Source organism: Salvelinus sp. IW2-2015, linkage group LG14 (genome assembly GCF_002910315.2).
Source record: "Salvelinus sp. IW2-2015 linkage group LG14, ASM291031v2, whole genome shotgun sequence".
NCBI classification, from domain to species: Eukaryota; Metazoa; Chordata; class Actinopteri; order Salmoniformes; family Salmonidae; genus Salvelinus; species Salvelinus sp. IW2-2015.
In genome coordinates this window covers 11,913,358-11,926,567 of record NC_036854.1, presented here as the reverse complement: position 1 = coordinate 11,926,567, position 13,210 = coordinate 11,913,358, and the positions used below count along the sequence as shown (strand labels likewise).

The following is a 13,210-nucleotide window of genomic DNA, read 5'->3' as shown; positions in this document are numbered from 1 at the left end:
GCCTTTCAAAAAAACAAACAAGGAAGATCAACAGCAAAGAGTATAGAATAAGACAATTATATAAAAGCTGCTTAGCTAGGGCTGAGTAAGGGGGGAGCTAAAATTAGGGGTAAGACACACTGAAACGGTGGGTTTTGAGATTGTTTACGTTAGATTACCTCACCCTCCCCACAGTCTTTCCATCTATGGCCATGGCGACTGAAGTGTTATGTGTTAGAGCCAGCTGTGCATTGTTTTGTTGTCCCGTTTATCTTGGCTGTGTCTCCAAGACGCTCCGGGGTTGCGGAGGAGGAGGCGTAGTAGCCAGTAATGAACTTGTTCGGGCATTAAAACTGCCACTGGATGTCTAGTAACAATTGCAGCTCGTGGTTGTAGTGTGCATGGTTATTATGTGGAGGTGGCGTGTGAACGGGTCTCATACCCCAGGTCAATATTTCACACCCTCAGTCTAATGAAGACACAAGCCATAAGCCATCTTGGTGAAGACTAGTGCTTATCAGTGACCTGTCCTCACTTACCCTCCTCTCTATCACTTGATTTCAATGTAAGAGATTCTGAAATCGGGGCCTGATTTCATTTTAAAAGGACTTATTTTGCATGCAGCGACTAAAACCTAAAAGGGTGCCATTTAAAGTACAAAATAGCCTAAAAACCAGTGGGTCTATTCCAGCAACAAGTACTTTGTGCTTGTAGACAATAAATTATGTTTCAAATCAATGTTGCAAGTTGTAACATTGTTGGATGACTCAGCTATGACTTTACCACAAAATACCAGCCACATCCAGTAAGCCTGTAGGGTCCCATTACAGATAGTATAGATGCAGGGCCAGTTAAAGACCAATACAAACCCCTTGAATCATGATAAGTATTTTTATTTCATCTTTATTTAACTAGGCAAGTCAGTTAAGAACAAATTCTTATTTACAATGACGGCCTACACCGGCCAAACCCAGACGACGCTGGGCCAATTGTGTGCCGCCCTATAGGACTCCCAATCACGGCCGGTTGTGATACAACCTGGATTCAAACCAGGGTGTCTGTTGTGATGCTTCTAGCACTGAGACGCAGTGCCTTAGACCGCTGCGCCACTCGGGAGCCCAAGTGTTGTATTACCTACTGAGAGTGAGAGATGGTCTGGATAGGCGGTCAGACCTTTTCATAGTCACACCACTATTGGGGCTCATCTTCAGGAGCTCTGTCAACAATGCATAGCCTTGGTGTTGAATCTGTGTCAGCAAGGACAAGAGTGGTCTGGTCTGTGACTGCTAAGTAACCTCTCTCCCCAGCCTGGCAATCCTCCTGTGGGAAATTCCTGTGGTTTGTAAATACTGCTTACTGTTCTGCTTATTGGCCAGTTCACTGTCTCGTTCCCAGCTTTGTGTTTTATTCACCGGAAAGTAATTGAGACTAGTGTTGTTGGCCTACAACAAGGCTCAACCCTATTTAAGTGTTGCTTTGTTCCATTCAGGTTTTTATTTTATTCATCAAGTATGGACTTTGATTAATCACTTTTTACCTTAACTCACAGAAAGGTGAAGCATGGTCATCTAATGATTTTTTACAATACAGGAGGTTGAAAAATGTTGTAAATTCACAGGAATGGCAAGTGTTTTATTGTTTTTAAGTGGTGAAATGCAAGATAGCCATTGCCACTTCTATAAGCATTTAGTAAATCAAAAGTAAATCTAAAGTCTAATATAACTCTTTGTATATCCAAATTCCCCTGTGGACCAACACAATGTTCTATTCATAGAGTTAACCTCATGTGATGCTAGCTCTCACACCCTACTCCTTCTCCTACAGAATATAAAGAGACTTAGTGAAACAGATTTTCAAAGCCAAACTTGGCACAGACCAGCCATTGAGAGGGAGGCATGGTGATTGTGCAATCCAGCCTGTTTCCCCAACGATGGGGGTAAGAGGGGGGGTCTTGAAGGGGGAAAGGGCCAGGGGTGAGAGAGAGCAGGGGAGCAGGCAGAAACCCGACCAGGGGGGTTCCTTTCGTCTCATGCTTCAGTGGCAATTTGTCAGCCAGCATGAATGGCCGCCTTTATGAACCCACAAGACAGCAGTCGGGGTTCAGATCTGATTGAGCTCTAAGCCGATTGTACCCCGTTCCTTTGTGGGCCGAGCATAGCCTGATCCCCATCAGCCAATGGGTATGCAGCTAGGGTATTACCTCACAGTCAGATGATGTCTATGGCAAGCACACTAAAAACTCCCTCTTTTTCCATTTGAGAGGAAGAAAGGCACTCTGGGAAAAGAATGGAACTCCATCGTGCCTTCCATGAGAACTTCTCTCTAGGAATACACAACAAAGTGTAGAGAGAACAAAAGACCCATTTCTGCAGGGACATATTTTACAAATTGGCTTGTAGTAGTGAATGAGGGAGTGTTTAGAAGTGGGTCAAACATACAGGGAAAATCACCATTATGGTGACTACTGCCAATTAAAATGTACCCCACTGTGCTGGGGCTGGAGATTCTCATGTTACACTAGGGTTAACGTATTGTCTGTAGACACAGAGCTCTGACTGTGGAAGTGGGAAGTGTACCTTATGCATGCAAGAGACAGTGGTCAGCAGAAATATACAAAACGAAAATAATGTGAATTAAGTTGTCATTTGGAAAGAATACAACTGACAGTATTTTTGCTTGACAGAGAGTGTGAATAGTTATTGAACCAATTTGTGCATTGTTATTGCTTCAATGGATTTAGACAAAAGTGAAGAATTGACACGATGTGATCATGACACTTAGAATTTTCCCCAAACATTTTGTGAGACTATGGACAGTAGCTGCATAGTTTTCAGCCTAACATCATCTGTGAACAAGATGATTGATACTAATTAATAATGACCTACAAACCATAGTAGAAATGACCAAATCCTTGATGAATGTAGACTGTCTTCTTGTGATTTGCATCCGTCTGGCATCCTATGTTTCCTTTCATAAATAACAGACTAAAATCTTAGGATCATGTTCCATCTACCCCCGCCCTGTGGCTTCATCTAAATATGTGAACAGAAGGACATTTTTGATTGATTGAAGGACAGTCAATAATGATTTTCTAAAGACCGAAGCCAATTGTCTTTGCTGCACGTTTTCTCCCTTGGGGTTTATTCTTGGTTTGTGCTGGGCCTCAGTAGGCAGACTAGTTCAGGGTCAATGGGTTTTCCCAGGATGGAACAGGTTGGCCAAGGTCTTTGATCAGAGTGGAGCCTGGGGGTCATGACCCCTTTTATTCCACATGATGACAACGGTACTGACCCATGATACTATGAATGCATCCCAAATGGTACCCTATTTCCTAATATGTGCACTACTTTTAACCAGGGCACACAGTAGTGCACTATGTAGGGAATAGGGTGCCATTTGGAAACACACAGGCCAACAGATGACCCTTCCTGCAGCTTAGTGCACTGTCGGGCACAGCGCTGGTTAATTTCTAAAGGCAGGTTTGCTCATTTAGGCCCTGCTAACTGCCTTTTGAATTCTTGATGTTCACCTTTGTTACATGCATTAATTAACCAGGCTAGTTCGATATGGATATGAACCATTGCTCTGAGAAACACTGTACAAATAGTACTTGAAATAATTCACAGTAGAAATCAGTGGCGGTCAGTTCCGTTTTAGATGAGGGAGGATGATTTTTTTTTTCATGAGCTTGGCCTTATTTCTATTACAGCATATTGGATGAATGTCATTCATATTCCATTCACCCAGATAAATGTAACAGCAATAGGTTTAGGCTACTATATGATACTCAAATTTTCCCTATACCCATCATGAGGTTGCTGTAACCTAGATTATGAATGAAAGTTTACAACGTAGGTGCACACAGGTTGAGAGACAAATTTGATGTGACAGACAATGACACATGGACAGACCGGGACATTCAATACCTTGCACACTCTTGCCTGCATCTAGCTGATATTGGGTGTAATCATTAGTCCAACAGTTCAAACGAGAGTTTCTATTGGACAAATTATGGTATGTTTATCCCCATTTTGTTCCATTTGCTTCTGTTTAAGAAACACTTTTCAACAGATTCGGCAGAATGAATACACCCCTGATCACACGTAAACACAGTTCACAGTTTCATAGCAACCACGTTGTATTCCTTCTCGCATCTACAGTACGTTATGCACTCTCCTCCTTTCACCTCTTCCCTTCGCTTGTGGACTTCAGCTGTATGTGACTAGGCGAAAACACCTTTCCAAGCCAAACCGCTACACACAGCCTACATCGTTGTCACCATATTAGCTAGTAAAGTAACGTCATAGTCAGCATAGCTAATAGAACTAACTTGTTATGCAGTAATGTTATGGTGATGTAGTAACGTTACGGTGTACAGTCAGTAAGCAGTTACACCGGCGGGCCCCAGTGGCATTAAATTAGTCGAACCAAAAGCTTACCTTGACTTGGAAGAGTTACAGTGTTGTATTGGATAGTCATCGACAGCTAGCTAACATAGCATCCCTCTGTTTGAGCAGGGTGTTTCAGTAGGATAAACTAGCTAGCTGCATTTGCTAGCTAAGTAAGTGACACTGAAAGTGAAAAGATATGATGAAATGTATCTCTCTCTCTATTTCTGTCTTGCTTCTCCTTCATTTAGGAAGACATTAATTTGTTCAAAACTGTTCATTTATTTTCTTTCTCTCTCTTTTAGTCAACTACTCACCACATTTTATGCACTGCAGTGCTAGCTAGATGTAGTTTATGCTTTCAGTACTAGATTAATTCTCTGATCATCTGATTGGGTGGACAACATGTCAGTTCATGCTGCAAGAGCTCTAATAGGTTGGAGAACGTCCTCCGGAAATTGTCATAATTACTGTGTTAGTCCATGGAAGGACGTGAGAACCATGAGCCTCCTAGGTTTTGTATTGAAGTCAGTGTATCTAGAGGAGGATGAAAGGAGTTCTCCTCCGGCAACATCATGGTGCTACCCTACAGAGTGCTGTTAAGGCTACTGTAGACCTTCTTTGCAAAATAGTGTGTTTTAATCAATTATTTGGTGACGTGATTATATTTAATATAATTTTATCTAAAAATTAAACGTTTTAAAATGTTTTAACATGTTTAATTTTTAGGAAATTCACTGAGGAGGATGGTCCTCCACTTCCTCATCTGGGGAGCCTCCACTGGTAGAAATACTATTCTGATAACCTCAATATTATCAGGTTGACTTTCAATTCCCGAGATACTTTTTTACCCCACACTTACTTTACACTGTTGGATGCATGACACAGTATATTGCCATCTTCATTGCTATGGTGTGATGAGCTAAATCTTGAATATGGGATTGTGCTGTTTATTGGAGAGGAAGTGATGTGTGAAGGTTACCAGGGCATACTTTAACACAATCAGACCTGGCCCATGCATTCTGCTCATGTGGAAAATGGATGTCTGCTGCCACCTCAGTTTTGACACAGACAATCAATATGATGTGACTATGACCTTACAGTCATTTGACCACTGTATTGACTGCACATATTACCGATACAGGCCAACAAAACTAAGATTTATGTAGTTTGCTACAATCAACCCACAGGCTAGGTTTAGTTTTAAACTGGCTATTAAAACCTTCATTATGATCATCTTCGGTTTATCATATTATCATTCAAACAATGCAAACTATCCATAGCTTCTGACCCAAAATGCAATAGGCTATGCACTTATGGCAAAGTGTGGGAGACTGTAAGATTAACTGCTACAACAGTGCRATCCTCTGGCATTGTATGTGCATTGCATCCTTCTGAAGAAAATCCTGCCAAAACGTTGCACTGATTGTGGAGTGCATGGGTAATCTGTTTATATGGTGGTGGTGTGCTTTTTACTTAATTGCACAATTTGCCGTTGGAATCGTGTGATGTGACCAGACTGACATTTTAAATAAATTATAAGAATAACAATAAACATGTCAGGATGGTATGTGTATAGCTTGATGGAATTGAATGTCATTCCTCATATCATACCCAATGGCGATGTTCCCTCCAGCAAGGAATTTAACCCCTCTAATCTGCTCATTGGGCTCTGCACTGCGGCAGCCCTGCGCTCCAGCCTCTCCAACCTAGTGTGTGTGTGTGTGTGTGTGCTTCATTGAAAGAGAACCTTCCTAACAATAGTATACGTGATTCTGAGATAAATGTAGATATACTGACATATAACCCCAAAAAATAAAATCATAATGTTCAACAGAGATAACCATGTTGTACAAAACAGATTTTTAGGCCTATATGTTGTAACATAATCAGTGAACATAACATTATTGGTCTCCTGGACCTGAGCCCAGTTATGACAATATCCCTCAATTCCCAGATTATTAATTGAACCTGTCGCCACTGATAACACCATGAAGGCTGCGTTTGACCAGATGTAAAATAGTGAGATTGGGTCAGTCCTAAACCACGGGCCGGCTCGCCATATGGCGTGTAATTGATCATGACTTATACAGCAGTTCAAGCATATTGCTCCATCTGAACATTAGTGCACACACAACGACCATATTAGCGACGCCCCTGGGCAAGCCTCCGATAAACCAACAACACGAGTCCATTAAGTGCCATCTGAATCACTGTCTGTCTGGACGAGCGAACACATCCGGCCTGGCAGCACTGACGCTACTCAGCACTGGGAGCCAGCCATGTTGAACCCACTCACCCATTTCTCTGATCTTGCTGGAACAGGGAACTGAAATGCTAAGAAAAAAATAATGTTTTCATGAAAATAATTCATGACAATTATCGAGATTCTTTAAACGGCACTTCTGGTAATTTGCTCCATTTTCAGTTGAAGGCTCAACAGGCTACGTGCTCCCATAACTTCCAGAGATCGTTTTCCCTCCAACATCTGGCTATTGAGATAAGCTCCTGGGCATTGCCTTGATGGGCGCTCACCCGGTGTAATATTGAAGCAGAACCAGACCAGTGGTTTTCACACAAACACGCTTGTGGACCAGCCAAGGTCAGAGGCTGAAGCCCCGGGCCTATGATGAATTTATGTAATTCATTAGCTTGACTGTAGAAAAATCACAACTCAAACTGAGATCACTGTCTTTGCATTCAGATATGCAATTGAATCACGCCACCACTTGATATTCGAGGTGAATAGCCTTACACTATTTATTTGTTTAAATCGTGTAGTTCACAAAATAGGCTAGTTTGCAACTCATGGCATCTTGCCATGCAGGGGTGGTTTGCTTCACTCACACTTACATTTAGGTATGGAGAGTTCACAGCATGCCAAAGAGCGTCCATTGTCCAAATCTGACTGTGTTCAGGCCTAATGGTGCTGTGCTGTTTAGTAAGTAACCTGTTTCGACTCACTACTATATATTTGGGATGTTTTGATCTTTACATCTACACCCCAATGTAAACATCTAAAATAATGCATGAGTTATCTAACATCGCCCTCATTTATACCAGTGAAAACAGTAGCTTCCAAGGTCCCGGCAGCGCTAGTGCAGAGTCAACAAGGCGCTGTCCACTCACATGGTGCTGAAACCGCCACGGGCAGCACAGGAGTTCGGTCGCTGTGGTGACTAATTTAATGACACCTTTGCGATCACGCTCTGTAATATGTGTCTTCTTCCCTATTAAGAATTTTGAAAATATCTAACTTCTTTTAACTGAGAACTGCTCAAGACAAATCTATTTTTTTGGGGGGGGAGATGGGGGTAATTTTCTTCAAGCATAGCCTAATGTCATTCTGAATGCCATGCACCAATACAAATACTGCAAACTGAGTTTAAAGTCATCTTAGGCTACCCATTTTCTAATCAAGGAATCAACCATCGAAAGATCAAATGACATTTTCACAGAGCGTGAGCGAGCTCCTCAAAATGACAGCTGCACCTTCGACACAAAGGTAATTTCCTATGCAGGTCCGTCCATTCATTTGATTTCCTCCACACACCCGTCAGAACAGAATGTAATTATCGGCTGCCCATTTCCACCTCCCGCGGGAGTTAGTTTTTCCTCCCTTTCACCGTGCTCAGCTGTCAGTCAGTCCCCTGCTCTCTCTGGCCGCTCACGCTACATGACATTATGATCCACGCGCTGCGCCTTATCTCCCGCCACTTAGTCACCAGTGGCGGCTCGAGCTTGGGAGCAACTGGGTGACGGTCCCGCATACCTGATTGCTAACTAACACTGTGATTCACTAAACGAAATAACCAATTAATAAACCTCACACAAGCTTTGCAGAATGTGTGACTGAATCCGAAGAAAATACACAAGGTACAATGCACAATTGGTTCCACTTTGAGTGAATAGGAGAACATTTGTTCAAACAACATGCAGGACCTATGATTATTCTCCAGGCTGGCAAATAGAATAGCCTACAGGCCTACACACGGAACTCACTGGAAATCTCGTTGAACGTGGAATAGACGTTGAATTGACGTCTGTGCCCAGTGGGAGGTTTACGCATCATTGTAAGGGCTCAAATCAGCAGCCATGATGCGGATGTTAGCTAAGAAAATCACATCGACTGGACATCTGTCAACTAAGCCACCGTGTTCCTGTGTGTGTGTGTGCACCTGTGCGCATGCCAAGTCTTCCTCATCAGGGTTCACCGTTGATTTTCGCTCTGAGAGCTTGGCAGAATGTGGACAACCGTGTAGCACATCTTGTGATAAAAAAAATGTGTCCAGGGGGAGAGAGCAACAAACGCAACAAATGCTGGACCGGACAGGTTGGTATATTCAGTTCAGCGGGCACCACAAGACAATGAATTTGCCTTATTGAAACAAAGGCCATGTCGGGATGTTCCTGCAATCAGTAAAATAGATCTATCAAACCACTTGTGTCGTCTATTTGTAGCAACATTGTATGCATTTTGATGCGAAGTGTAACAATAATGAAACAACGTGGGAAAAAGTCATCAACTTTTCGTTGATTTCACGTTGAATTCGCGTTAGTTGAGGGAACATGTAAAGAGAAAGACAATTAACCAATAAGTCATAAGGACACTTGTTTTTTTCGTTCTAATTGTAGGCCATAGCCATATGAAAATGTATAGCCTAATGCAGAATTGGTCCCCCAATGCAAATGCTAAATGACATCAACATGATGGGACTGCATAGGTTGGCGGTCGTTTCAAAAATGTATTTCATAAGCGACAGCACCATTACAGCCTAAAATAAAAATGAATAATGCACGCCACACAAAATGATGAGAGACAGATTGAGACGAGGATAGAGTAGAAATCAGCATCAATTCGGATGTAAAATCAGAGTGAGGAGCCCATATGCGGTCTGGTAGCAGCCAGTGAGCAGGTGTTTGGGTGCGATGAATAGAGAGAGGAGAGTGGGGGATTCTCCCCCCTCCACCATGTGATGACGGTCAGACTGACTGTATCACCGGAGCGATGGTTTTAGTCACTTTCAACAGCAACAAAACGGCAACAGTAGCACTTGACGTAAAGCCGCCACCACAGAACCGGAGCAGCACGGCGCTCAGAACAACGGGACATGAAGTTGGTCCCACATCCAAACAATTTTGGTACCAAACACACAGAATGGAAATAGACTGCAGGCTGGATGGAGTGAGGATGTCGACGGAATATGTCGCCTTGATTCTTCGACTGTAATTTCTAGCAGTCGGTGACAGCATCTCTCTGATTTTGAATTGAAATGCTTTCGGTAAGGAGAGTTATGACAAGAGTGCAGGGTGCCGCATTGCCTGCTCGCTTGGATAGTGTCATGCTTTTATTGTAATTGTAATATTGGTATTTTGGGTGGGGATGGACGATAATGGCTGTCTTACAATTGTGTGGTTAGGCTTTCAACATAGCCAACAACATATTTAGACCCATTTGGGAAGTCATCCACAGCCAGTATTGTGACTGAATTGAGAGCTATAAATATCGACGTATGAAAAGAAACTTGGAAACAGAAGTCAAATGTACGGTACAGGTGGAAACCAAATGGAGCTGTCCAAAAAGTGAATACAGCCTATGTTGCTAGCACCTTCTATCATACTCAGGGAAGCAGGACGATATCTGAAGTCAGGCTTTGATTTTAGGGTCCTGATTGAGAAGGTTCAATAGGCCTGTACGTGACGCATTCATTGTTAACGACTTTTGGCTCTATCTACGGTAACATTTTACCTACCATTAAATATTGGCGGTGGACGTTGAAGCAAGAACGATGACTCACTTACAATCCGGCTTGTCCCCAGAAACACTGGAGAAAGCCAAGGTGGAGTTAAAGGAGAACCCCGACACTGCACATCAGGACATTCAGGAGGTGAGGGACATGATTATCACGCGCCCAGACATTGGCTTTCTTAGGACCGATGATGCTTTCATCCTACGCTTTCTCAGAGCTCGGAAATTTAACCATTTCGAGGCGTTCCGCCTCTTGGCCCAGTATTTTGAGTATCGTCAGCAAAATCTGGATATGTTCAAAAACCTCAAAGCAACCGATCCGGGCATCAAGCAAGCTCTCAAAGACGGATTTCCGGGGGTGTTGACCAACTTGGACAGATATGGCAGGAAAATACTGATTCTCTTCGCTGCTAACTGGGACCAGAGCAGGTAATGTCCGTCTGATATTAGGGAGCTGTCTTTTCAGAACTACTCTAACACCACTTGACAGTTTGCTTGCTGTCGACTATTTATTTTTCACAAATCTGTGTTATTGGATTTGTTAGAGCCTAGTCTTATGAACATAACCGAAACATAATCCCCACAAACTGAACTATGAACCCAAAGGCAATCCCTGTCAGTATCATGGATGTAGGCCAGGAAATGAGAAAAGTTTAGGCTGCACAGGCCAGTAGAAATTATATCATCACCCCACTAGTGAATGTTGAATTTAAGGACTAAATCAGATACAGTCAAATTACTTTATTTCAAAGATTTGACTTTTTGTGATCTCCATAGTCACAATGACAATTACATGAGTCATTTAAAACAGCCTTTTCAGACCTCATGCAATAGCAGGATGTGACGAACAAGCAAAATGCCATCAGGAATGGCCATTAACTTAATCCATAACAGCACTCACACAAGTCAAATTGTCTCTCCAATCTGATTCTCTGTATTACTCTCCTGAATGAAAATGGTAAAGAGTCACCTTCTGTATATAATGCCAAACAAGGGTATGCTGGTTACATTTCATTTTAACTGGAATTACAATACTAAGATTATTTGGTACATTTGTTATTACGTAATAATTTCACAATAGTCACTTAATGACTACTTTGTCTTATGTTTGTAATCTAGGCTACTTAGAAAAGTCCCTTAATGCTTTTTCTCACGTCTATAGGTATACATTTGTGGACATACTGCGAGCTATTCTGTTGTCGCTGGAGTCCATGATCGAAGATCCAGAGTTACAGGTGAATGGATTTGTCCTGATCATCGACTGGAGCAACTTCACATTCAAGCAAGCCTCCAAACTAACACCGAGTATGCTGAGACTGGCCATAGAAGGTCTACAGGTAACAGTCTCAACATTTTTCTAACCCTTCTCTTTGCTGGGCTCCACATCACTCATATGAAGTTCTTAGCTACTTTTGACACTTGTCTCCATTTACTGAGATTACCCAGATCACTCCTAATTTACATGGGTTTGCTACATTTAATCACCTTAGTCAAGCCTGCCACAGGGATCTTGTCCTCTTGGGATTTTGAATACACCAGACACTTGTCAGGTGCTGCATTTTTGAAGTGCAGATCTCCGTTGTTCTGACGGAAGTATAGCACTACTGTTGCTAGTTTATATGCGTTGAACATTAGAGACAGGCTCTGTTTCAACCCGCTTACCACACATGGTCCTGCATACCTACTGGAGAAGGTGGACACGTCTCGGAATCTTCATGTGAAACTGTTTCTGATCAACTATCTTATCCTTCTCTTGGTTATGTGACAAACTGTTCAAATGTAAAAGCACTTTCACTCAATAATCACTGTTCTGCACTCTCAGAAACGACATTACAATCAAAGACTTGCATAATAAATAAATAATGATATTCATATTTTGATTGCTGGCAGTGTAGGCCTATTCCTTTGAAAGCATTCCTTTGACCCTGTTCAATCCTTTCTAATGGAAGAGAAAAATACAAGATCTCTGACCAAGTGCATCCTTTGGTAGCTGGCCAACTAAAATATAAATATGATGTGGAGCCTAAGCCTATAGCCTAACAACAAAATGCATACAGACATTTTTCTGAACGTCCTTGTGAATGTCAGCCAATTCCTCTTGTAACCCATTATTCAAATTCCAGTGTATGAAAAGTTTAGATAGGCTAGCCGTGTAGCTGTGTATAATGTACCATGTAGAGCATAGGCAGTTACCATCAGAGAGGTTTGTTGACTGAATATCAATGGAGGACCATGACGAGGCCGTTGCACATTCCATTGCTTCTCCAGACACAGAATAGACTGTGAATAATTGATCACTGCTATTAGTATCTCAGTCTCCCAATGTGCCCGCTACCAAATCATGCGGGAACACACTTGAATGGAAAACAAAAGAAAACACACAGAAACATTGTATAACTAATGGAATCAGCCACATTTTCTTCCCTGTCTGAGTCGGAGACTGAAAAGCCCCAACTGAATCTGTTTCCATTCAATCGAGTTTATACTTTATCTACAGTAATTTATATATGTTCATCAGCTCTACAATAGTGGGTACTTCATAAGGTATATAGGATATTATTACATGGTATGTTATACCACTATGGATTTTCCACCTCAGACACAATATGTGACCCCTCTCCTCATAATGCTAACGCCAGAGAGAAACGCTTCTCCTATTGTAATCAATAGTGGTGACATCCTATCTGTGAGCCCACTTGACACTGAGCACTGCGACTATCTCTGGGTGTTGCGGCCCCCTGGTGGGTTTTGTAATGACTTTAAGGGTCTCATATGTGTGCCAGCACACCTCATGTGTCACTATGCCTGTCATTAAGGGCAGAAGCACTTTCAACATTAGGGTTTCATCCTCAGCTGAGGTTAACACTCGTTGCCTGTATGGTTATTGATTTTTGAAAAGAACAAGACATGTCAAGATGTTGTTTTTTCATATTATGTTGTGAAGGACCTGTAGTAGCTGATGATCTATCCATCTTACATATCATTGGTACTTGTACCAGGTGCAGCTCACTGTTCGCTGCCTACCAGTGTGTGTGTGTGTGTGTGTGTGTGTGTGTGTGTGTGTGTGTGTGTGTGTGTGTGTGTGTGTGTGTGT

The 13,210-nt window shown here is 42.2% G+C and overlaps 1 protein-coding gene across 1 annotated transcript in view; it reads left to right on the top strand.

Annotated features, from left to right (window-relative positions):
* Nucleotides 1–9,258: 9,258 nt before the first annotated feature.
* clvs2 (clavesin 2) overlaps nt 9,259–13,210 on the top strand; it is a 16,867-nt gene continuing 12,915 nt past the window's right edge. Inside the window, exons 1-2 of the mRNA XM_023999497.2 lie at nt 9,259–10,545; nt 11,279–11,453. Coding sequence (XP_023855265.1) covers nt 10,157–10,545; nt 11,279–11,453 — 564 coding nt within the window. The 5' untranslated portion in view covers nt 9,259–10,156. The remainder of the gene's footprint in view (nt 10,546–11,278; nt 11,454–13,210) is intronic.